Here is a 26,522-nt window from a genome sequence, read left to right on the forward strand (position 1 = left end):
AGTAATAAGAATTAGTATAGCTACTGTTACACTTTCATATAAAAATTTTTTGTTTCACATAAACTCTTCAATGATGCAACTGACGTTAATAATTTTTCGTAAGCAGTTAGTAGCCAAGCATTGTAGATAAATTACCATGTGCAAACAATTCATCAGAAATGAATATCATATTTAATTTTAAAACTTCGAAACTCGGAGAAAAAATTCACACTTAAAATTATTATCTCAATTCTTAGAATAGCCACAGTGAGAAACGTATATTTGCAATTTAATGCTTCATAAAATACTTTCTACGAGTAATAAATAAAAACTCATCTAGACATTGATTTCAGAATTAATTACCTAAACTCATCAAGTTATACAAGCGGCTCTAATAATTTGATCATCCACTTTACTGTAAATAAAATGACGAAATTTCTATTGAACACAGTTTTCCGAACTAGATAAAAGTTGAATATGTTTTTCTAGGTAGTGGATCCGAATTTTGGAAATGAAAAATCTGGAGTCGAGCAACGTTCTCCCGTTCCTCGAAAAAGGTGGGAGTCGGTATAAAGAGAGGAAATACTCGATGGTGATGGCCAGTGAGTTCAGTGAGAGTGCCGTGATCCTTTTACCGATCTACCGTGAAAGTCAACGATGAAGGTACGCGTCCCAAGATCATTGTGCGCAGAATTCCTTTTACACGATGTGTGAAGTGTTCACTTTTGCCGACGATAATGTATCCCTCGTTCCAAATTTTCAATTCATTTCGCGTCACCATTTGATGCTTTTCTCCCAATTCTTTGTGCGACAGAGTCGAAAAAATTCTAAAGTGATGTTCAGTATGAATCATCTTACATGCTTCTTTTGTGGCTGGCTGACTGTGGTTTGCTCGGGAATCATTACATCTATCACCCACGTGAAAGTAAAACACGTTTCGTTCATCATCACTCGCACCTTCTACACACTACAATGGAGAAATTCGCGCTTTAATCTGCATCTTCTCATGAGTGGGAATGTAAAAGTGCAAACGAGGATCATTGTCACTGACAAGCGGTCATTCGTCTAGTGTTAATTAGGCTTTAACATGTGATTTTATTCCACCAAGTTTGAGCTTCCTGGTCCCCTTAGTGCAGTTACTCTTCCGCTTCTCTACTTTTATGCAATTTTCTACTCTAACTAACAAAGTTTAACTGTAACCTGGTCCTTTTACATTTAATTGGGCCTTTTCTAGACTTTTATTATTTTTAGAAAATATTTGCAGGCAGTGAAATATTTCTTAATCACAGGAACTTTCTTACATTACACAGAATACTCCATATAAAATATAAAACTCCATATAAAACACGGAATAACTTGATAATTGAATTCTAAATTAATTCACTCAAAACATCTTTCAATCGAAAAATCCTGCTTATCCGCTAAAGCTGCAAAATTAATGTAATTCCACGGAATAATTTTTCGTTGCTCAATGACAAGTTAAATAATTCTTAGTTTTACCTTTCATTCACAAGACGCGGGTCTCTGAAATGAAAATAACTCGCGACTCTAAGCTTCCGTGACTTTGCAGAGGAAATGAACAGCGATTTCCGTGAAAGTTGGCATTAATTTGAATAAATCAAAATGGACGTGGAAGTCAAAGGTTTCAAGGAACGGAAGGAAAGTTGAACCTTGTTTGAGATTCAAAGAAAGTTGCATCACCGGTGACGAAAGGTACTTGCCGCTTAATAATTTGGACCGGTCCACGGAAATGATCTTCGTTGATTTTCGATGGTTGGGCGAGTCACGTTTCTCTTGAAAGGATCGGGCAGTTTAGCTTCAGGTGATATTTTTACTGGTTTTTTAGAAATCGTGGCAATCGTGCAGGTCTGAATGCTATAGTCGAAGTGTACGGTTGAAACTGGGTTAAACATTGACTGTTTCAAGTGCAAGACCAAGGACGCGCCGATCACTTTCATCAGTCGTAGCGAACTCTCGGAACGCTTAATCGAACGAACACGGAAATAATAAGGCATAATGGCCCGACCTCACTTCCGGTTTTATCTGGACCCACTATCTGTTGGACGATTTCAGTTTTTCATACGCTTATAGTCTGCTGCACTTTCAATTTCATTAGCGTGGTAAAACGTTCATTATCCACCGTCCAGCACGCATAATAGCAAGACGTAATGATTCAAATGTGAATAGAAATTTCTCGGAGATAATTTAAACAATTTCGTCACTCAATCTCTCAGCAACAATTAAGGATAAATCTATCATGTAGCATTTTCACTTTTGCCAGTGATTGAAATCTAAGATGAAGAGTCGTGGCTAAAAGTGTTTTGTAATCTCTTTTGCCATTAAACAGGTTCTACACGTGGAAATTTAGATCAATCGAGGTTTCTAAGTCATTCTACATGAGATGAGATGTTTATTCGTATTTTCTGCTCGAAGAGAGCAAATAGCTACAATATAAAATAACTTATTTAGATAACAGAAATAACAGAGAAATCCCTACTTTCATTTGTTGCGAAGGACTCACTGTAATTTGTAGCCTTGTAGAATTATTAAGTAAAATTCTCATCTCATTTCATTTTTCACAGTTAAAAATATTACAATTATTTTAATATCTCTCGGTGCCACTAATTGCATTTATTAGGTGTAGAAATTATTTCGTGGCTCTAACAATTATTGTAACTTTATTTGAAATCAAAATCTTTGATCCTTCAAATTAAACATTTATTCATTATTTACGAGACGCAGTAAGTGCAGAAAATTTGATGGAAATTATTCTGGGCAGAAGAATGTACTTTAATTGTTTAGGCTAAGAATAATTTGTGCGCCTAATTGTACATAATTAGTATCTTCGTGTTAGAAAATTCTCTTTAAGAGAAATATTTTTGCGTAGAAACCATAGCGGGAAATGTGAAGATTCTGTGTCAGACTTTCGCGATGTGCGCGTGGAAATTTCGAGAACTGATGTCCACTTTATAATATAAAAAAAGAAATTGTCATTAACTTTCAGTATGCAGATGTGTTTCATCGTTTTGTCGTCGTCAATTTCTTCTTTTCTTTTTCTTTCGATATTACTCGTGAAACCGGCAATTTTCTGACAAGATCGTTGTTTGTTGCGGTCACATACATGGACATCTTCTAAAGCGGAACCTTACGCCGCGCGTCCTCGTGTGACTTTCACCAAGAACCGCTCCACTTGCTGCATTCACGTTACTATGCTCCACGCCCGACTGGTTTATAAATTCACGGATATGTTACAGCACGTTTTGTCGTCACTAATTCGTCGTCCCATAAACTTCTTTTAGGGTCTGTGCAATCTCCTTGCCTGCCATTAAATAATTTCTTTCGGTATAATTGTTCGAGGAGGACATAATCCGTATGTGAAGAAGTGTTATTCAATGTGACATACTAACACATCATTTAAATCAAATTGCAGCACCAATCAAATTGGGATGGAAAGACATTTTTCTACTATTTCATTTGTTTTTCAATTTAAAATTTGAAGAAAAACTTTCTTGCTGTATAATAATGATTTAGTTACAGTTTTCTTTTTATATTAGGTTGATGCATAATACGCACTGCATATGTTTCCTATTCCTGTGGAATTTTTATAGGAAAAACTGTAACACTTAAGAACTTCTTTGAAAAGTATTCTCACAGAATTCTCACGAAGCGTTCCTTAAAATGATACGCAATTCATTAAAAAGTTGTTTGATACAATACAACCAATAGATACTTTAGATAGTAGTTCTATCTAGCTCATCCTGTATATCAAAATATCCCCGTACTCGTCAGAAGATAGCCGATTGTTAAAATCAAGACGGCAATTTCAGCGTCCACGACACCGATCCGAAGACTGATCGCATGCGATATCCGTTTCAGTTTCCGCAAGTGGTCGCGCTCGTCTGTTGCTTGATCCTCGTCGATTCCTCGGCGGGCACAGAATCGAACGAGCAGGATTTGAAGGCGCGGGCGTCGGCACAGCTGGAACGATTGGCTCCGTATCGCAGGTCGTCGCCGGACCCAGGAACACCTATCGATCAATCGCAGTCCCTCGAGACCTCGTCCAACGATCCTGTGAGTACGAACCTGGACGAGCGACAGATGGCCTTGGAGATTTATCAGATCCTGCCGGAGGACTTGCAAGAGGACATCGTGAGACGAGGAAGCATAGCTGTGCTGGAACTGCTCGAGAACCCGAAGTACATGGCACTGATGCAGGAGAGGATAAAAAGGTCCGGTGAACGGAACACTGGGTATGAGAAGAAACGCGATGAATACTCGTACTCGGAATACGACAGACCACCGGAAGGACATCCGCCGGAAGGATACGGAGAATACCCGCCGGAGCCTTATGGCGGCGGTGGAGACACCTATGGACAACCTGCAAATTCCGGATCCGATTCCGGAGGGATTATACAAGGATCTTCAAGTCTGATCGGTGGCATAGCCAAGGGCATAATCAGCGGTCTGGTCAGTGCATCGGGCAGTGCATCGACAGGTTCCTCTTCGGTGTCGGCTTCAAGCTCTGCCCAGACTTCATCGAGCTCCGCAGCTTCTTCGGCCCCACAGAAAAAACCAGAATACCAACCATACGGACAGTACGGATACTATGGACCCCCCGCTCACCCGGTAACTATGTAATTATTCGCAAGAATTTGAAGCTACGTACATGCATACATTACGCGATCACGGCGAGCTCGATCAGAGCACACGATCGCCGCTAAACTTTCTATAGTAAGCAACCGAGAGGGTCCGTTGGCGAGATGAAATGCGGACGTATCGTACCGGGGGAATTTCTGGTTGTATAGCGGAGGTAAAAACTTGCGTGTAATCGTCCATTATTTCGGAATATACATATTCATTTTTCTTCACCCGCGGAAGTGAGAATACGTAAACGACTGAATGCCCGGTACCGTTCCGAAATGACTCCGTATGCTTCTGTCTTTCGAAATTTTTAGATGGTCTTCACGAATGAAAGTCGTCTCGTTTGTTTAAAAAAATAATCATTTCAGACAGGAATTCCCACGATCAATGTAGGAGCGCGACAGTATTAGCATGATCGATATTTCATGAACTCAAATCAAACTATGCATGAATATACCTACTCTCTTTTCTCTTTTAGCATAGAATAATAGAATTGTAGTAGACGTAGAAATGTTATAGAAAAAGTTCGTTCAATATATTTACCGCACTAAAGAAAATCACAATCTGGGTCGTCGAAGCTGCAATTATGGAGGGAAATCTTAGCTGGTTCTCATCATCGCCCCTTATTCGATCGGCTTTCAAACGTCCGTGACTCGGTTTTTCACCGTCGTCGAATAATTGTTTCCATGGAGACGTGAAACGTCACAGTCGAATAGTGCCTTTACCCGTGTCGTAAGATCCAGTTTGAGTAACGTAATTTAACGACTCGAACGTTTTTGTATAATGTAGTCATCACCGGAGTTGACACAGTCTTTCCAATACGAGAGAATTAGCAGATAATCTTAGTTCGAATGTAATGAGGATAGGGTCGACGATGCAAGGACACGTGAATATCGAATATTAATAAGACTGAAATTGAAAATATAAGACTGTAAAAATTCACGGGCGACAATATTGCCGTTGACACGAATCGAAATATCAGCTATGTGAAAGACGAAGAATGATTGCACGTTAATTATTACTAAGATATAAGCATTCGTTCTGTTAGTTTAGAGGCTGTCTTTATAATATATCAATGCTGTACCAAGCAATCTATAATATTCAATAAAGTAACGATTCTATTGCATTTCGATGAGCTTGAATACGCGTTTGTCTTAGTTTAATGAAATTTTTCTATGATAGTACGTCAAAAAGGAGTTCAGCGTTTGGGACTTCAAAAAGGCGATCATTAGCACATTAATGCAAGCGGTAAAAGCCATAAGTGGTGGTGTGATTGCTTTGAAAGGTCAGCTTATCAAGGGAGGTGGTTACCTCGTTTCGTCGAAGGGCAAAATGATCGCGAAGGCGGGAGACGTGATCACGTCTTTGGGTACTAATATCGCGAAGAATGCTGCGAACCCGCCAGCGCCAGCTCATCCTGAATATTACGAACATCATCCGGAAGGTGGTAAGTTCTGGAGAAAACTCTTTAATCGGGATCAGCGGTGGCGAAATTATAATTCGTATACACTATTCATCAAGCAATGTTTACCCTCCTCAGAGACGAATTTCCTAAAGTAGAAAGAAGAGATATATATCTTGTTTGATTAAAATATTATCGATGCTTTCATCAGGCGAATTTTCCCTTTTTTTAGTTGAGAGATTCTGTAGTTTATCAATTTGTTTAAATTGTTTATCAATTTCGTGTTAAATGAAAAGATAAAAAATCTTCTCTTGCTCAAACAATTACCATCAAAACTTGCAAGTACCACCTAACAAGTCAGTAATTTAATCTTTCAACTGCGTATGATGAGTATACTCGTCGTGCAATAAAGTTAATTATTTGCCACTTGCATACAATTTTTTGTAAGAACGTAATTTTTAGACGTTTCCGTATATTTTAAGTGAAGAACGAAATAAAGAAGTCGAACAAAGTAGTACAAAAAAAATCGAGCTACATAGCTGAGAGGTTAATTCTGATTAATAATATTATTTGGTAAACTATCACGTAAATTTTAAACATCGTATAATATCAACTAAAATATAAGACATTTGCTTGCTTAACAATATATCGCTATATCTACATCCTAAATACATTTGACCTAATTTCACAATGAAACGGTAGGTCACGAGGAAAGCTATGACGGACCTCCGCCAGGTATCGAGGAGTATAGTGATCCAAATGACGGTTACCACGCAAATTTGAATTACGACTCCCCATCGGATGGTAAGACTTTCTATCATTACGGTGCCTGGTTAACCCTATATACTGCCACCGACAATTCTAAACTTTGTAATCAGCATCTAATTCGTTAGAATTAAATACGCGACAGTCATTATGTCGTTACCGTGAAATGCATGCGAAAATTAAATACAGTCGTCGATTATAGCGTGTAACACGTCTGACGTGCGTGTGTCTGCGGAGAAGAAAAAAGAATTCGGTGAGAGGCGTCGGAAATCCGAGGAGTCTGTTGTACGTTTTGAAATAAAGAAAGTAAAAGCGGTCTTCGCTTTCAAACGAGATTCTAATCTCCGGAACTTTCCTCTCGGGGACGGAGTGAGTGACTGGGGTCGGATAGAGGCTGCTCGGAATTCTATAATGGCATCTTGAACTCTGTGGCAATCGTTATTCGGTATTTCACGGTTCATTGTTCCTGTGTAAATTTCACCCTAAGGGGGCGGGCTGTAAACGTTGCAAAATCTAACAATTTTTATGAATTTTTTCGAAGTGATCATACGTCTTACAATATAATATTTTTTGTAATTGATTTAGCTACTCTTTCATTGCAGACAACAATTTTTTATATATTTTTATTGATTCTATTTCGCCCGTAATAAATATATGCTTAACAATCGTATCTTGCCGGCGTAGATAATATGATTAGAAATCTCAGGGCAAACTGAAAAGAAAAATTTAGATGATGCCTAATCAATATGTTTATTATTATAGTCGCTACCATAACAAATAATTTATATTAAAAGTTGGCAAAATGGCAAATGTTTAAATTGCATATTCCAAAATCTTTTATTTTTTGCGATAATTTTTTAGTTAAAAAGGTATGGTAAATTCAACGTAGAAATATAATTTAAATCGTCCATGTAAAAATGTAAGTTTCGAGAGTATTCCACGAAAATCATACTAACATACTTTTAAAAAATCAATTTTGTTTTATCCTATCAAAGATATGTAGCCCCTTAATTTACTTTCGCCGCTGGCAGATCGTCACGATAAATTGGAAACTTTTACTTAAAATGCTTTCACCGAATCCATTTTTCGATCAGTTCGATGATCCCATATTTCGTGCAAAAAATGCACGTTCATCCTTTTACTAACCGAGGATTACAAAACAATTTTCTACATATTCATGAGTTTCTTGTGATCGGTAGACATCTTTCACATCATTATTTAGTTATTATTTAGTTACGTACAGTATATCTACATATGCATGTGTAATAATTGTGTGCTTGTGTGAATGACTTGTATAAAATGTAAAAAATTAGAAACATTTCATTTTTTGGAATTGAGAATTGAGAAAGTGGGACACTATGAAAATAAAAGAACTAACCTTTCGTTTCACGAATTACATGGAAATAATTTGAAATTGCGTCTCCTGTGTACAGTTTTAAACATGTTTAATTACATGTAATATTTTATATTAGACAGATGCATGTAATATCTACAACTAACAATTAAAAATGGGTACGGCTATACTATACATATAACTGTATAATATAAAGTGTATAGTTCATTGTTCTGTTACATATTATAATCTATTAATCCATTGCCAATATAGGACTACAGGAGTTCAAATATTAATAATTTTTCAGTCGTAATTTAATGATGTTTCGAATTTTGTCGAAACCTGTATAATATTGTAGATTTCACGATTGTCTATTTCATACACGGATGTAGGAAATATTATTCTTCAGAATCTGTTTAATTTTGATGAATATTGTTGGTGTATGTAAATTTTTGCGACTAACTATTCTAATTATACATATATACCACTGGTCAACATAAATTTTGTCATAAAGAACATTTGAACCAGTTCTCCATCTTCCTCAGGTTTTAAGAAATTTCATTTTTGAAATGCGGTCAAATTCCCAATTTTAAGAATCTTTTTAGTTTGGCCATAGACGCTACACGAACGATTCTTGCACAGAACAATAACATATGTAGATTCCAAGAAAATTGTTAAAGGCGTCACGCTCTTCAAATGCTGTGTGCCGTGTGCAGATGTTTAAATATTTAAAAAGTTATAAAAACTCTTTGTCGACCAATGTAGTAGAATCATTAAGTTTCTGACTCGACTGACAGACGTCACGTTTACAGTCGATGACCACGCGGGCCTTCTGATTGCAAAACCATCACACCCGGAAGATCATGATGACCACGCCACGGACGTGGATCCTCGCAAACCAAGTTTGACTCATCCAAACGATAACTACCACGGTCCGCCTCCGGAACTGGATGAGAAAGACGTCGAGAATACAGTGTCAGGACACGGAGATCACAAACCATCGAGTCACCCTGGAGAGTCTCCTCACCATCTCGAGCATCCACCATCCAGCTACGAGGTTCCAAGCCATCAGTACTTGTTCGACGATTCGAAAAAAGGAATCGCGCAGGAGTATCCACTTTATCCTCCACTGATTGGGGGGCCACCGGCGGGTATCCATAACTCGTTATCTATTCAGCAAAGCGTTGAATACCCACCGGTGCACATTCGGTACACGGTTCCTATCAAAGGGAACTTGAAAGTGCCGCTCGAAGACACCTCCAGCAACGATTTGTCCGTGTACGGGAGTCTGTCGATCGACAGTGAGCCTGAGATCGAATCGACGAAAGTGCACACGGCGAATCAGGTGGGCGGTTTCGAACTGCCGAAACTTCAACCGTACGACAACTTCCATAGTTTGCCCGGGCTCCAAAGTACTTACCCCGGCGCTGCGTTGCAAACACCTTTGAAGGCACCTTTATTAAACCCTTACATGACACCCTATTGGCAGAACCAAGGATTATTCCAGCCGTTCGCCGGCTTCGACATGTACAATTTGTACAGGAGGCGGAACAGCCTGCACAGAAGGAGATCCGTCAACGACGTTTTACGACAGATGAGACTGTCCCGAGCGTAATTTAAAAGACTGATCTCAGGTAATTGGAAACATTAACCCCTTGTCTTATGATATATTTTACTTTAAAATACAATTCAGGGATGTAAAAAGTATAGAGCTTTAAAATGAGTCCAGATAAAATATTCCCTGACTTTTTTTCATGAAGATACAACAAATTCAAATTCTTCGGTTCGGATAATCGAGGTTCTCTAGCAGAAATTAAACAAAGTAAATATAATCCAAATTGTGTCATTCGAATCAGGAAAACATCACAAGTATGTTGCTAAAAGTTTCGTAATCAGATTCTTAGAAGCAGAAAAATTTTGTTTTGTATACTCACTATCGTTTTTTATATTCGACGATAAAAGATCAAGGAATAGAGTCTGTAAACGATTTAAGTCACATTTCGGTTACGAAGTTTCCACATATATCGAAACATTACTGTAGTTCGTGCGAGGTTTAATAATGTAGAGAAGTTATTACGTAATGTACCGGAGTCGCCAGATTAAGTCTTGTGTCCTCACTGTACCTTCTCCCCTTCTACGACACTATTCCCCACGCTTCTGCCGCGGCCTGGTCACGTGACGCTTTTTCATGCATGTGTCCGGTGGTACTAGCATAAAGAGGGTAACTTTTCCCCTCAATTCTGACTCCCTCCCCTCATCTGGCGACACTGGTGTTATTGCGAATGTGCCATAAAAATTGATACATTAGATTAGAATAAAAGAGCAGTGTCGTCAGAATCGACCAAAACTGGTCGATTTTGTCTCTCCTCTTTTTCCCCTTCCACTATCCCATTCCAGCAACATGAGCATACTCCAACATCCCCCCCCCCCACCACTAACAAATAAGACTGGTCACGTATTAATCTGGCATCAGAGAGGGGGTAACCTCTCTTTCCTCGATCTGGCGACACTGTAACAGAGTCAAGCAGAAAAATTCGAACCATTCGAAAAGTTGAAATCGGAAAAAGTTTTGTTTTCATTTAATAATGACCCAACTTGCGCTGGGTACTAGGAAAAAATAGTCAAAATTAGACTCATCAATTGCTCCCCTCCACGGAAATCTTTAGTAAAAGGCGAAAGATTTATACGTGAGTTGAAGGGAAACCAGAGTGACGAGCTAGTCACCGCGCTGTCTAGATATAACCCTCCGCTTACCTTTCTATCAGCGAGAAATGTTCGCCATCTAGTGGAGGGAAAAATGTTCAATTTTGTTCTCGTTTCAATCAGAGAAATGTCGCAAATATGTATGTTGTAATAGTTACGTTAATCTGTCTATTGTTCCTAATGCAGCAGCTGTTCATTGAATTAATTCGTCAGAAAACCAATGACAATTTTGATGCTCTAGGTCAAAATAGACCCAACTTCGTCATCAGAGGACGGAGGATTAATCGATTCAACTTAAAATTTCTATCCGATTTGATATTATAATGCAAGGGGTTGAAAGAGACGTGATAAGCGATCGTATTTGAGTGACTGTCGTTTGTTTAGGTTGCCATATAATATACAATCGCTCCTATATCGAGTGCATGATGTATGAGTGTGTAGTAGAAGAATTTCGAACAGCAGAAACAAGTACTATAGCAGAACTAACACCTAGTTTTAGTAAAATGGCGTGAAGTACATATATAATAAATACATTAAGATCAATATGGGTGCAACAATGATTTTAGGACGTGTATGATTAGAACACGGGGGGCGTATAACCAATATCTCTTGTTCTAAATTCGATATACCCTATAGAGATTATTTCAAACTTGAGGGACGTCATATAAATCATGTTAACAATGTTTAAGATGGACTACTTGAAGTTAATTTGAAATACTAAAATTTGAATAAAATCATTAGAAACCATATTAGAGATAAGTTATCATGGTCTATATCGGATTTGTTAAACTCGAGAATGTCTATTCAGCTAGAAATAATCTGTACCAAGTTTCTCGAGTTAGTTAAGTCTAGAATGTGATTTCTTCTAAATCCATTTAAACCAAGATGATCAATGTTGTATCCGAAGCGCCTAAGAAAGCCTGTATCGCGCGATTTTCTGAGTATTAAATGTTTATCTAGACATTATCTCCAGAATGATCAGCTGTACCGGTTTTTTAAAGCTAAAATGTTGTGCACCGTGTGATTTCAATTATATAGGGTGTCCCAAAAATGTTGTACTTCCTTGAAATTATTAGCGAAAAACACGTACCGATCAGACAAGTCTCGCTGAGCCTGGCGTTGGCAGTGTTTTTAGTTAATAACTTCTTCAGAAAACCATGGAGAACAACCTCGCACAGAGAAAAGTTACTTCAAATGACCTGAGGAATCAACTCTTTCAAGGAAGTACAACATTTTCGAGACACCCTGTATACTATTATATTTTTACCAAGTGTTTCATGTGCTTCACAATCACACATCTCAAAAGTGTACATCTACATCGTTTAAGCAAAAGAAAGAAGCACCCAGTATAACTGCAAGATATAATGACAAACAATATCTTTATATAGAGATTGTATTGTACAATGATTGATTTATTGCATTTAAAGTATTAGATAATCCGTAATAACACATCTTTTCTCAGAACTATTCAATGAAACAGCGGAATCCTTTTTCAGAACTACTGTGTTCTTATTTGATTTTTTACCCTTTTCTATTAAATATGGCTGGGTGCTCTTCTTTCTTTTGCACAGTAGTGTACTTTCCATCCAGCCAGAGCAGCACAATTAAGTCCGAACTCTGCGAAATCTGTAGACAAAAGCGCTTTAAAACACAAACCCTTATTTGTAAAAAATGTACAAGTATCGTAGAATTGAAATGTGTTTACTCACCTCACATTTTTACTCTTTGTTGCAGCGATCTATAGAATTTACGTGGTCCATCCTCCCGTAAATGGGTTCAAAAGACAAAACGTATACGTGTTGACCTCGTATCGGAGATCAAGGTTCCATTAACGGCAACTGAAAACACAAAAAAAATGTAATTTTGTCGGAACCGTGGAATTTCGCAAAAATATCAGCGAAGACACAATCAACAATATAAACAATGGAGCGTGTACCGCTTCGAATTGTCTGATTTTGTATTCGTCTAGTCGGCAACACAAGACCGTAAGATTTCACAGCTGGCTCCGTTATTCGCGGATGAATCTTGTTGAAGCTATTTACAAAAAGAAAGCGGCTCTGTATGCAAACCAGCCACGGATGTTGGACAACTATGTGCGAGTCAATCTAGCGTAGAAAGTATTCTCTCTCACAGCGGTTGCTTATTGTTTGTGATAAATAGAATGTTTGAGACCATGCTGCGTAGCATTTTTACGTAACTTTGAACGCAAGTTGCGAGATTATTGTGTGCCTCTGTTGTTAAATGCAGTATGGATCGTCGATCGCGAACATGCAGCTGCGACATGTTTATTTTGTACATAGGAGCAAAGGAATTTTGCGAACTACCGATGTCGTGTTTTTATCGAACGATAAAGGCCATAGAAACATGTAAATGTAACTAATTAATTTTATACTCTCCTCCTTTATCCGATGCCTGTTAGCATAGAATTATGTAGCATACATAAGCAAAGTCGCCAGATGAGGGGAGCGAGCACGAATTGAGGGGAAAGAATTACCCTCTCTCTGCCAGTACCGGACACGTGCACGATGAAACGCGTCACGTGATCAGGTCGCGGCGAACACGTGGGGAAAAGGAAGGTAGAGTTTTAATCTCGCTTCTCTGTAGATAATTATGAACTCCTTAATATTTATATAACAACATCCCAAGCGAGTAAACTGTCTCAAAAAATTGGATTGAATACCAACGAATGACTGTAATATTGTTCTTAGTTCCCGTATTTATAAATAAACCCACCCGTTTATTGTTATTGTATTTCCCTGCTCATTATAATTATATTTAGTAAATATAGTTTGTTCCTTTTAGAATTGTATGTATATCCTAAACGTTCCAAGCAAAATGCTTTTGTTTTAATTCAACATTTCACGAGCTTGATATTTAAAAAGTAATGTAACAATACATGTACAGTGATCTCTTACTGTAATAAGAGAAGAATGCGGAATAATTCCATTCGTCCACGAAATAAATCATACGGAGCAACGTCCAGCCTCGATCTCTCACGGTCAAGTATCACGGAGGGTGCAATGAACTTTAAAGCCTAAATGACACTCGTCCTGTCAACGCATGTAGGTGAAAAGCAACTGCGATCCCTTTTTCAATCATACAAATATCGAATATTAAAATATACATAGTCGGTGAAGTTATATAAAAAAAGGTAACTCTCACTTTTATATTATCGGCGTTTAACAACGATCATAAATAAAAGGTCTTCACGAAGAGTATTTCTGCAGTAAAAAATATATGAAACGTTACATTTTTGTTGAATACAGTGGAAAATTGAACCATAGAATTCAATCGAACTCAATAGAAATAGTACATATTTAATTAATTAATAATAGTAGATATATAAAACTTCAATATAGAAATAGTAGATATTTTATCTGTCGGATAATAATAATGGAGACGCGCTATTCCGCGAAAAGAGACGATGCGACGGTAGAATATTAAAGTTGCCCGTTCGGCTGTGGAAGAAGACTGAATGATACGACGCATAATTTTAGTCATAAACTCACGTAGCACCGGTGAATATAGTGGGTCACTGGATCACACATGTTGGTAACACTCACAGGTGTACACACACGAGGGAATCCAGTAGCAGGATATGGAGAGAAACGGCGTTTGACCGGTCTTCGATCGTTCTGTCCATCTGTCGTCTCGCAGCGACTCCACGATGCAGTCGCAAATCGACTTTTCTGTCATCCTGAATTCTTTTTTATTGTTCTGCTATGATGCGTTGACGAACTCACCTAAATCATTCATACTACACTTACTATTTACCTGTATTAGGTTGTTGCATATGGAATGTCCGATTTTAGAATGCAATTCTTAGAAAACGTTTCAATCAAGAAATGGTATGACAGTCTATCGGTTTATTATACATAATACATAGGTACATATAAAACTTTGAGGTACAAAGCTAATCCTTAACACTAAAAGTACCACGGCTGGTCATAAGACCGGTTCCAGATTTTTTATTTATGAAATTACAAAGATGCTTTTATAAGAAATATTTTTATTAGAGCACGTATTATAATAAAAATCGCGCAAAGTCTAACTAAATTAATTCTTGTCATTTTTGTAAGGCAACTACGTGCCTGTTATTTTTATAGTTTTATATGTATTGTATAATTTTGCTTTTAAATACAGTTTATTTCAACGTCATCCAACGCGACTATCGTGTGTTCCTTTTACATGTCTGGAAAAATAACTTATTGACGATAGCATTATGCGATTTTTGGTTTTGACACATTTTGATGTGTCAAGTGATAAGTGAAAATCGTGAATCAATCAAGAAACTTGACATTTTTAGATAGAATATATTGAGTACAAAATTGCGTGCTAAAAATCGGAAATTTCATATACAACAACCTAATACATTTACTATTTTGACAACTCACATATAGCTGATATACAAAACTGTAGATTGGTAACAGAACTTGATTAGAAATACGTTTCAAATATTTGCAGAAAGCTGCAAAATTTAACAAACATTTACTGAGAACACGTCCCAACTGGTGCGTATATGTATACGTTGTTTTATAAAAATTACCAGACTGATGTTATATCTAGATTTCTCGAAATTTTTGTGTTCGAAAAAAGAAATTTATTTAATAATTTCTAATGGAAGCACCTTTTGTAATGTCAATCTTTATAAAATAAATAATGTGAAATGTAGTACGGTTGGTGTTAACACGTCTAGCAGTATTTGTTTCTGCTTACTGTCTTTGTTAAACTGCTTAAATAAATGCAACATATCACCTTGATGAAACATTAAAACAATTTAGCAGAAGAAAGTCGTGGATTCTTATATAACAAGTAAAATTAATTTAAGCTTTGAAACTTAAGTTTGAAACTCAATTGAGACTCCATTTAAATACTCGAGAGCTTCCATTTCTTCCGAAGAATAACAAAATATTTCTCCATTTTAAATCATTCATTCAAGCATTTGGATGGAAGTTAACTAATCAAGATATGAAAAGTGTAATTCGCTTTATAAATCTGACGATCCACTAAACAAAAATGTTTTATTTCGCCTGTGCTTCCCGAAAGATATACTTAGTAAAAAATTAATATAAATATGAAAGTGTGACGATCTTACAGAAATTGCTGCCAGTGTAGACTCCATGGTTGCAGAACGAATAATGGTAAATTGGAAATTCCAGTAAATTTCATATAACTTTTCCCGGTTACGTTCCGCATTTCGAGGCAGTTGTTATCCGTCAGAGTCAAGGTAGGAGGCAGCGTTTCGGCCTTCGATGATACGTTCGCCGGGTTGCGAGTATAAATGAAGGACAATGACCTAATTGCGTGCAGAACATGCAGTGCTTCCTCAACGTCCAATCATCGCGCGCGTGAACTTGTACCCGATTATTTGTGACTGAAACCAGATGTCCTGCATTATTTTTTCGACTTATTTCATAGTGCGAGCCTAGAGTTAACAGTGGTTACTTTTATAATAAGAATTTGTGCGCTTGCGAGGGTTCGACGGAGAACAGCACGATGAAGGTAAGTAACCTCTAGCATAATTATTATAATATCTTGACATTCGATAGATATACTTAGTAATACGTATTAATCGACTTGAGGTGAACTGAAGGTTTCATTCAAGTGATAATTTCATTAAATTGTATCGAACTAGATGACAATTTATTTTAATGCAGAATTTAGAGGATTATTTATACATGACTATTTAATATTCCTATAAATTGTAAAGTTCGCATCTTCAAACAACTGAGCTGATTTATAAGAATCTATGTATAACCAGCTTGTTGCGACAACTTGTTAAATAATTTTAATAATGAATATTTTCGAAACAAAATCATAATTTTCAATCAATAAACTTTGTAAATCAAATATTACATATACTATAATAATGAATATTTTCGAAATAGAATCATACTTTTTAATCAATAACTTATCGGTATCTTTTTCATCAGTAGCACATGATAGTTATTTTTACATAAACTACGAAAAACATTTGTATTAACACTAATTGTTTGGAATACACGTTAACATTTATTGTATATTAATAATATATGATTGTATCTATTAGTATACGTATAATGTTCTTTTCCAACGCTTAACATATGAATTAAGTCACAGTATTTGGAGTATGCTGAATCAGGGTTACAGTCACGACTGAAAAATCATGTTAATAGATCCATCCATCCAATATAGAAACTTGTTCCGTTATATGACGAAAAAAGTATAGACAGTCGATGTCTGGACGTTATCATTAACGGGAAATAGGTATTTCTACGGTCATTCTACAGGAAACGTCCCCTTTGCAAAAAGTAGAATTAGCAACAAATGTAGAACACTTATTGGTCATTATAACATAATTATAACAAAGTAAACTATTGCTATATCATGTAATAATTACTAATAATTTCGCACCCCACCAAGTGCTTTGAGTATTTCAGCATAATAACTAGCATAGTATAGAAGAATTATTCAAATAGTGAAAAATAGTTATAAAATAACAGAACGAAAATAATAGCTAATTAATAAAATAACAGAACGAAAATAATAGCTAATTAATTTCAAAATCTTGTATTACAGTAAAAGTGAGTAGGTGAAATTTAGAACAGTGAAATGATTCCAAGAATTGAAGAACATTAACACCATAATTAATAACGGAAGAAAGAAATTTCTATCTAGGTTTCGTGTGTTGCAATCGATGACGAAAGTTTCTGTTTTGCATATAAAGATCCACAGTCTACTTATCAGGTTGTAAAATTTTATTACAGTCACTATAATCTGCATACCGAACAATTGTTAGAAAAGAAAGTTTTGTTAAATTTCCCATCACGAAAAATCGTTTGCAGAGAAACCGCTAATGAGGCAATAATGATGAAGTAGCGCGAAAACCTGGTGGTAATGTCCAAATTAATGGCGCCGCAGGAAAACTCCAATTCATCTGAAATGATCGTGACAGTAAAGTCAATCTGCCACCGGAAACAGCATTAGGGAAGCGAAAATGTAATCGTCACGATGCAACAGGTTGCATCCACGATCGCCATTTCTAATTCGTATGAATTGAACGATTATTCTTACGCTGAACTATTTTCTTTTCGACCTCGCACTCCTCTCTGGCTGCTTACCCTCGCTTTTCCTATATCGATGTGGCACACCGTTCCACTTTGTTCGCTAAGAACACGCAGCACTTCTCTCTTCAGTTTCATTGCCTATACGACAGCGTTTCTCAATCTACAGCACGACCGGTCGGCGTCACAATGGATACCATTGCCACGGCCATTGTTGCGGTCATTGAAATCACCATTCACCCTACACAGTGTGGTATTGAATACGAAAATACCTCCAGCGAATTTGTCTGTACGCCGTACGCAGATGCTATAATTAGAACGCCTACCAAATGAATAAATTTACTAAAATTACCATTGCAATTATTTGTCGAAACTGTTGAATAAAATCAATTACTAATTACTAGACGGATCTTTTTTTTGCATTTATGAAGAAATTGGTTGGGTGAAATATAAAACAGTAAAGGATTAGAAAAATTTAAGAATATCGTAATGTTGTTTTTAATGTAACGAAATCGTTAAGGGGTAAACCCTGCTTCCCACAATCAATGCAGAATATTTTTATTTTGCATAAAGATCCGCAGTCTACTAATTACATTCCGGAGTGATGCGACAATTTAAACACAAAAATTGGATTCGTAATGTGAGAATTATGAACACAAAAAAATGAAAATATATATTGTAATTATTTATAGCTTGATCTGATCGATACAATTGATATACATACAACTGATATGATAGAATTAGCTGTATTGAAAAAAATTGCGTGATATAATTACAAAATATTTTCACTATAAAAATTTGAGAATCACTAGCTCACCTATACGTCATACGTGCCGACTGTACACCAGGAATAAAAGAAGGTGCACGTGTTGATATGTGAATACCGTAAGACTCGCGGTAGGTCTGGATTTCCGGTTTCAAAGTGTCTGCTTTTCCGATCGTTACAAATTCTTTGCATATTTCACGGTCGTAGATTCAAACGGGTCTTGAGAATCTTCCACTTCTATCAAATGTACATTTGATCAATACAAAAATATTTAACAAGTCAATAGAAATGGTCAACAACGTTCTATTGATAGAAATGAAAGGCCATTGAGCGTAGGTGTGTGAGGAGACCCACTGACCGACGCGACGCGACGCAGGGCGTAATAATTGGCGCTAATCCAACTCGTAATTCCAGATTCTTACTAAAAATAGTAGATCGACCTGTACGCTCTATTAAACAACTTTCAGGCGACGAATTGGATATGTTGGCTGTTGGTCCTGTATGTCTGCCTTGTCGAAGCCAGGTACAAGATCAGAAGACCTCCTTTGCCTCCGCCTCCGCCCCCGAAGCATGTGTACAAGAAGCCTTGGCCGATCGCCCACAGAATCTCAACGGGAAACACAATGTACATTAACGGCAATTTCCCGCCGAAGAGAATGCCACAGAAACCCTTGAACTACAGGTGAATTTCTCGGACCTCGCCGAAGGAACTCATTGGCCATCGATCGTCATAGGATGTTTAATTACAGAGTACGCCGGCCTCCGATGTTCAACATGCCTGCCACCATGTGGAAGAACCAAATACCGATCCGAGTTCCCGTGAACAATCACGTCGTTCTTCCGCAGCGACCACTTAAAGAATTTCATAATGTGAACAAATTGTCGGAGTATAGTGCCGAGTACAGACCGGAAGCGGCGGTTTTACCATCGACTCACCGGGGTAGCATCGACGACGACAAAGGGCCCATCCATACTATTCCTGCGCCTAATTTGAGCATTATGGATAAACCTTTCAGCGGTGAAATCAACTCGCAAGACACAATCCATCGGCAACAAGCTACCGACGCTACTTACAAGATCAATCCGCACGGTTAGTTGGAAATTATATTTTACTAACTGAAAAAGTACGATCACTTAAAGATAAACTAATGTATTAGGTTGTTGCATATGAAATGTCCGATTTTTAGCAGTGACATTAAACAAACGCCGTTTTGTACCCAGTGTATTCTGTCTACAAGTTTCAAGTTTCTTGATTGTATTACTTACGGTAAAAATAAGATATTATTTTCAAGATTGTTATCTTGATTTAGTAGTTCTTTTTTACTATCAACAACTATAGTAAGTTCATTAATCACCCCATTTTCACCAAAAATCACATGAAAGTTATTTTTCCAGACATACAAAAGGAATACATGACAGTCGCGTTGGTTGACGTTGAAATAAACTTTATTTAAAAGTAAAATTATACATCCACATTAAAATTGAACATAGGATATTAACACTAAACGTACCGAGCTATAAAAGCAACAGGCACGTGGTTGCCTTATAAAAATGACAAGAATTTATTTATTTAGACTTTGCGCGGTTCTTATTATCCCAGTAAGCAAAGTGCTCAATTATGGACGGGTATCTATGCGCGTATATGCCGGCAGAAAGACCGGGATTCTGCCCGGCCCGGCCCCGGCAGAAGCTGCTCAGGCAGGCCTGGCTTACTGGGATAATATGTGTTCTAATAAAGATATTTATTAAATCATTTCTTATTAAAGCATATTTACAATTTCATTAATTGTGAAATAAAAAATGTGGAACCGGTCATTTGTTTAGTATTAAGGATTAGCTTTGTACCTCAAAGTTTTATATAATAAATCTATAGACTGTATAACAACATTTCTTGATCGAAACGTTTTATAAGAGTCGCATTCTAAAATCGGACATTTCATATGCAACAACCTAATACATTTCGAATATTAATTCGTATTTTTCATTTGAACAGGATCGCTTCTACCAAATTTTGACATTGCCACGATCAGCACGAGCCTAGCACCGCAGAAGCCAGTGACCAGTCCCACGCCGACACATCACTACGAAGTGACCGAGAGTAATGATGTTAATCAGAAAGATTATCAAACCGTTCAACCAACATTCTTAACACAGGACTTCGCGGCCGGGGTTTCGACCGTAGTGAATCCTGATCTGCAAACGAACGACGTCTACTTGAACCAACCAGCGTCCAATATTGGGTTAATCGGAACAAATATACAACTCGACCAACCGAATCTACCAATGCAAACGAATCTCCACAGTTATCTCCACGTTGGGTTTCCGGAAACTGCCGGTCAAACACCTTACATCATAAATCAACAGATACCTGATTTACACGTTGGACATCCGGCACCAGCCGGGCCTCCACTTTCGGCTACCCAACTTTACGATCTATTGAACAGCTTCCCGCAAAAAATGCCGGAACAGTACCCATCAGGTAAGATCCATATGAAAGAACAGTGCCTCTCATATCCGTCCATTGCTTTTGTAATACAAAACGTGTCCATTTCGTTTTCTCTTTGTGCTCACGCTATCGCTCTACATTTGTAGAACAATAATGTGAGCATACAAATTGCTTTTATAGTTGCTCAGGTTTAATATGTAAAAGTTGAAAGATATTGGATGTGGGAACTCGTATCAAAGTGCTCTGCTCTTTTGTGCTTACTGTTCTTTTGTTTATTATTTGCATATATGTGGAAGACATACTTTACAATAACTACACGGCACACTTGAAATCGAATAGAATAGGTTGGACCTGTGCTAGAACACAGGATGTGAACGTTCAACGTATACGTTAGATCGCGTGAAATGAATTTTTATCAATGTGGAGCATCGATAGCAAAACAACGAGATGAATCGAAGCACTTTAATTTCAGGTCAACAGCCCCAACTTCAGCAGCACATACTTCAACAGCAACTCGGTCAATTCTTCCAACCTACCGGAGTAACAGGTTTCTCGCAGCCCCAGATGCAATCATTCAATTACGAGGAGCAAGATAACAAGGAGCGACAGCAACAGCAGGTTTTGTTGAACCAGGATTACGTCGCTGGAAGGGTAAATACGAATTATAACGTGGGATCGGAGGCTGCAGCAGAAGAACCGGAGGGCAATAACCAAGGCAACGATGACATCTCGTACATCGCAGAGAGTTCGGAACCAGTTGAAAATAACATAGAATACGACGACATGAACGATCAAGCCCCGCAGGCGACGTATTTCAATAAAGCAGTGCACAACAACAATTACGCAACGCTACCGAACCGCGATGCGGCTGAGACATTAGCAGCGTTAGCGGCAGCTGGGAACGTTAACAGCCAATTGATAGGGAAACTTCAAAAGCAACAGCAGCAGCAACAACAAGAAGCTACGCAGAATGACGAAGCTATTCCTTCCAATCACAAGCTCGAAGATTACGATACAAATCAGCAAATTAATGAGAATTACGATCAGAAGTCTGATCAAGATCGACTGAGAAATCGACAAAAGCAACGATTGCAGGAACAGCAGTATGAAGAACGGCAAGAATACGATAAGCAGCAACATCGTCAAAGGCAGACCAGCGTTTACAATAATAAACGGCCTCTGAGAATCATGGTTCCTGATGAGAACGAGTACAATAACGGCGAACCGCAAAATGATAACGTTCAGGAGAACCCAGACGGCGAGTTCGAGTATGAGGATGACGATGGAGATGTTACGAATTCGCAAACAAACGGAAACAGAACGTCTAATCAATCATCGTCTGAATTTGGATCGCGTTTAAGTCCGAAAGCTGCGCCTTAAATCGTCATTCTCAGTATTTTGTATATATCGTAAATATTTATCGCATTCGCCTATTAACCGGTTAGCTTCAGTTCAGGGTTTTTGTGTGACTTACTCGGCAACGAGTAAGGTGACACCAAAATGGGAACTTGTGTGCAGTTTCTGCAGGGTATGTTGACGGAACTTGTAGGAAGCGAATCAAACGAAAGTACAAGTCAATTTTCCTTGTCGCACAACTCACCGGGTTTGTCGAATATTTTTTCTGCTCGAACAACTTTCGTCGACATATACACCGGAAACAGCCTTCTTAGGGGACGTAGTGATTTATTTAAAATTATTTATTTTGACGTCGCTGTACTCGCACTTAGTTGTAAGAAAGATGGACAGGCTATTGATATACAGAATCGATTTCTTTTATTTCAATCATTGCACATCACCAATTTGTGTTACACGTGTATATGTACATATATGTATCAATGAGGTAATTCTATATGGTACAGGAGCCATTTCGGGTACAAACAAAAACATCTAACGAGATTCTATTTTTCAAGGATCATTTTTATTCCGTTCTTCGTATCGCTTTATAAAACTAGCCAATGGAGTACTTATTTAGTAAAAAATATCTTACAGAACAAGATTTTCAGTTGTTCAACGCCATTATCATCGTCTTCAAGTAAGTCACGGTGAGTCTTGAAAAACGAAATCTCGCTCATAAAGAAACAAGGGTATTTAAGCAGTATGATGCTTATATATCCACGAAATTTAAAATGATGTTATAACCCGACGATAATTCGTAAGGAAATACTACTAAGATCGGTCCATAAACCACGGTTTGCCATCATTTGTCAGCCGCTTTGTGAGAATATCGCAGCCAGTTTCCGTAACTAACAGCGTATGCTCGAACTGCGCCGACCACTGGCCATCAGCAGTGACCGCTGTCCATTTATCCGGCCATGTTTCATCTCTCCATGTACCATGGGATATCATTGGCTCTATAGTGAAGCAGTGCCCTGGTTTCATAACACCCACAGCTTTGTTTTCTGAAAGACATTGAAAGGAATTATATTAAACAGATTTTTCTATAGTGCAACCGATACAAAAAAAAACACTTACTGGCATAATGGGGTACACTCGGTGCAGTGTGGAATAAGCGATGTATTCCGTGGCCGCAGTAACTGCGTACTACGCTACACCCATGGGCTTGTGCATACTTTTGAACTACATTACCGATTTCTCTGTATTTCTCACCTGGTCGAACAATGGCAATAGCTTTTGACAAACATTCGTGAGTAATTTCCACTAATTTCCTGACCTCTGGCTTCACATTGCCGACTAAAAACGTTTCGTTTAAGTCACCGTGAAAACCATTATGATAGACAGTTACATCAACTGTAAGAGAAGGGTATTATGAAATTACTTCGATTAAATTAAAGACGTTCTTGTGAGGACAAAATCTGAATAACCATTGCAAATGTCTCCATCTTGAAGCGGTCTGACATCAGGAATACCATGGCAAATTACTTCGTTTACAGAAGTGCAACAGCTAGCTGGAAACTGATAGTAATTCAGCGGCGATGGATAGCAGTCTCGTTCAATACAAGCTTCATGGACAGCTCTATCAATCTCAGCAGTTGTTACACCCACCTCGCAAGTACGTGCTGCTTCATCCAATACTTCACGACCAAGCTATGAGAGTAATTCTGATTTATGCCTCCCTTCTTTGTTAAAAACAAAATAAAAGTACACTCAAAAAAAAAAAAAAGAAATTTATGTTTAACACATCTTACTACAGTTGGCAGAACTTTGAAGTTAACACGATGTCAACAGAAAAAGAGCAGAGTCATTATAGTAAAAATTATACCTTGCATGCTACCCGCATACCCTCGATTTCTTCATCGTCAAGAACTTTTATCTGACTAGAATCTCGGACAGCCTGTTCGCTTACAGGAATACCAGTTACAGCATAATCTGGACGTTTAATATGATCAGGGACTTCTCGACGAGGGTCTCTTTTGTAAGGTCGTAATTGCCCAGTATAATGGTAATAAGGCCATGGATTATAATCATTGGATGATGTATCTGCACCTGTTCCTTCTATATAAAGAAGACGATTTTTGCTTCATTTTATACTTTTTAATATTAGGTCTATGAAACATTAAAAATAACTATTACATTATACATTACTTTGTGAAGATGACAAGACTGTATTTAATCAAGTTTTATACTGAATTTTAAAGAAGAAATTCAAAGAAGAAAATATATTTCCCACAAATGCATCTATATAATCTCAATATGTAATCATAAATTAAAAAGTTTGGAACATATTATTTTAATGTGTTCAGTAGGTCTCGCATTTGAGTATATTCTTACGAGAATATGTTAAAAGTTACCGTTATAAATTAACAGTAATTCATATTATTTTGTATGCATAGTATTTACTGTTACACATATATAAATAAGACTATTAAACTCACTCGCTATCTTATGGATAACTTTATGTATTTTCCAACTGCGTTTGAAACAATCCTAGAACATGGCAATAATATTTAGAGCATTAATGTTTACAACACAGACTTGTTACAAGCAGGCAAAAGTAAACAAAAAGAGATGTATATATTAACCTTTATCTAAATAGTAACATTTATTATTGATTCAACTTTTCTAAACGTGAATCGCATGTGTAGCGATAAGTACAATATGAAATCTAGCAGATAATTATAGGTAACAATTATTGAAATTGTTAAGCAAATATAGCCGGGACTTAAAATCAAAAATTCAAAATGTCGTCAACCATTGTCATGTGATGTGAATGAAAGTATCAAGCATATTTAAATATCTATAGTCTTGAGATTCGTTTCATGACTTAACCTATAAAATTCTAGTGTCTCGTACCTGGGTGCAGAAATATGAGCCTTGTATACCCATTTTCACACATGTTGGACACCGAAGGCTGGCCACAGTATTGCAACCGGGCGTTTCGCACATACCGTACGCAAGTGCCATTTTTAACGAATTCTTCTTAAAAAATTGTATAACGTGACTCGACGAACGAGGCACGAACAGGAAGAAGTAATTTGAGACGATCCTGTGCTGTTTTACCGATTGATTCGACCATTAGCACAGACGAGATATAGAAATAGACCTGACACCCAATGTATTTTGGTGTCCGACGGTTTTGGGGCGTCAGCGCCCCAGAGTGACCTCATTGCCACAGAAGAGGTATATATAAGATGGTGCTGATAGAATTTGATATCTCATGCCGGGGATTCTACAGAATTTCCCGAAACTCCTGCAGAACCCGGAAATGGGAGGTTCCTCAGTCCTCAGGTCATTTGAAGCGACATTTTCCTCTGTAAAAATGTTGTCCGCGGCGGAGTTATTAACGAAAAACACGGACCAATCAGAGCACGACCTTGACGGCGCGCCAACTGTCGATTGGCCGACTGTGCCAACTCGTGTCTAGGTCACGCTCTGATTGGTCCGTGTTTTTCATTAATAACTCCGATAACTCCATGGGTCCATTCCGTTGCACGCATAATGCGCATACACTGTATAGTGTTGGTATAGTGTAGTATAAGAGTCTCTATGCATACACTATACAGTGTATGCGCATTATGCGTGCAACGGAATGGACTTGAATGGACCCCATATAAACAAACCCGCGGACATTTTTGCAGAGGAAAATGTCACTTCAAATGAAATGACCTCAGGAACCTCCCATTTCCAGGTTCTGCAGGAGTTTTGGGATACCTTGCATAAATGATGTATGGACTGTGGATTTTATATGCATTTTTGAAGAAAATGAGCAGGTGCAATTCAAAACAGTGGTGATCGAGATTAAAATGACCAATCTATTGTTTTCAGCAAGAATGAGATGTCTTTCTGGCTGCAGCCTTTTGCAATTGACTCAGACAATTTTTATTTTGCATAAAGATCCGCCGTCTAATGATGTATGAAACAAAAGAATGTTGTGTCCTTGGTGGTCCTTGGTGAGATATTGTGCGAGTGGGAAGTCTGGAACAGGAAATAGGAAATCCTCTTTGGGAAATAGTGCTACTGAACTGAGTGCTGAGTGCTGAGATTAC

General features: G+C 37.6%; 3 protein-coding genes, 1 long non-coding RNA gene and 1 other non-coding gene across 6 annotated transcripts; 2 read left to right on the forward strand and 3 right to left on the reverse strand.

Moving 5' to 3' along the window:
• Positions 1-509: 509 nt before the first annotated feature.
• Positions 510-13,574, forward strand: LOC143208283 (uncharacterized). The gene is made up of 6 exons (XM_076422561.1): positions 510-642; positions 3,856-4,605; positions 5,803-6,067; positions 6,725-6,826; positions 8,933-9,754; positions 12,558-13,574. Exons 1-5 carry the CDS (start codon positions 637-639, stop codon positions 9,733-9,735), a joined length of 1,926 nt encoding a protein of 641 aa, XP_076278676.1. The 5' UTR covers positions 510-636; the 3' UTR covers positions 9,736-9,754; positions 12,558-13,574.
• Positions 8,218-16,745, reverse strand: LOC143208297 (uncharacterized). The gene is made up of 4 exons (XR_013008881.1): positions 15,919-16,745; positions 14,333-14,566; positions 12,533-12,661; positions 8,218-12,449 (listed from the first exon to the last, which is right to left on the reverse strand). It is a non-coding gene; the product is annotated as an uncharacterized LOC143208297 (long non-coding RNA).
• On the reverse strand, positions 10,709-10,832 carry LOC143208498 (U5 spliceosomal RNA). The gene has a single exon (XR_013008923.1). It is a non-coding gene; the product is annotated as a U5 spliceosomal RNA (small nuclear RNA).
• LOC143208282 (uncharacterized) lies at positions 16,113-23,697 on the forward strand. 2 transcript variants are annotated; one of them, XM_076422558.1, is made up of 5 exons: positions 16,113-16,325; positions 19,100-19,314; positions 19,367-19,722; positions 20,626-21,111; positions 21,551-23,697. In XM_076422558.1, the coding sequence occupies exons 1-5, from the start codon at positions 16,320-16,322 to the stop codon at positions 22,456-22,458; spliced, it is 1,971 nt and encodes a 656-aa protein (XP_076278673.1). In that variant the 5' UTR covers positions 16,113-16,319; the 3' UTR covers positions 22,459-23,697. The 2 variants fall into 2 exon arrangements, with proteins under 2 accessions (XP_076278673.1, XP_076278674.1); XM_076422559.1 differs by having other exon boundaries at positions 19,382-19,722.
• Positions 23,069-25,547, reverse strand: LOC143208290 (methionine aminopeptidase 1). Its single transcript, XM_076422574.1, has 6 exons — positions 25,330-25,547; positions 24,912-24,963; positions 24,299-24,531; positions 23,901-24,123; positions 23,551-23,826; positions 23,069-23,477 (listed from the first exon to the last, which is right to left on the reverse strand). Exons 1-6 carry the CDS (start codon positions 25,438-25,440, stop codon positions 23,245-23,247), a joined length of 1,128 nt encoding a protein of 375 aa, XP_076278689.1. The 5' UTR covers positions 25,441-25,547; the 3' UTR covers positions 23,069-23,244.
• Positions 25,548-26,522: the final 975 nt, after the last annotated feature.

Source organism: Lasioglossum baleicum, chromosome 4 (assembly GCF_051020765.1).
Source record: "Lasioglossum baleicum chromosome 4, iyLasBale1, whole genome shotgun sequence".
NCBI lineage: Eukaryota > Metazoa > Arthropoda > Insecta > Hymenoptera > Halictidae > Lasioglossum > Lasioglossum baleicum.

What these genes read in the sequence shown, in the direction of transcription:
- LOC143208283 (XM_076422561.1), top strand. An exon ending in ATGGACCCCCCGCTCACCCG is followed by an intron (nt 4,606 to 5,802) that starts GTAACTATGTAA and finishes TTTCTATGATAG; the next exon opens with TACGTCAAAAAGGAGTTCAG. An exon ending in CGAACATCATCCGGAAGGTG is followed by an intron (nt 6,068 to 6,724) that starts GTAAGTTCTGGA and finishes ATGAAACGGTAG; the next exon opens with GTCACGAGGAAAGCTATGAC.
- LOC143208282 (XM_076422558.1), top strand. An exon ending in CAGAAACCCTTGAACTACAG is followed by an intron (nt 19,315 to 19,366) that starts GTGAATTTCTCG and finishes CGATCGTCATAG; the next exon opens with GATGTTTAATTACAGAGTAC. An exon ending in GCCGGAACAGTACCCATCAG is followed by an intron (nt 21,112 to 21,550) that starts GTAAGATCCATA and finishes CTTTAATTTCAG; the next exon opens with GTCAACAGCCCCAACTTCAG.
- LOC143208290 (XM_076422574.1), bottom strand. Translation starts at nt 25,440, where the DNA reads ATGGCACTTGCGTACGGTATGTGCGAAACGCCCGGTTGCAATACTGTG. An exon ending in GCTCATATTTCTGCACCCAG is followed by an intron (nt 24,964 to 25,329) that starts GTACGAGACACT and finishes GCCATGTTCTAG; the next exon opens with GATTGTTTCAAACGCAGTTG. An exon ending in AGATGGAGACATTTGCAATG is followed by an intron (nt 23,827 to 23,900) that starts GTTATTCAGATT and finishes CTTCTCTTACAG; the next exon opens with TTGATGTAACTGTCTATCAT.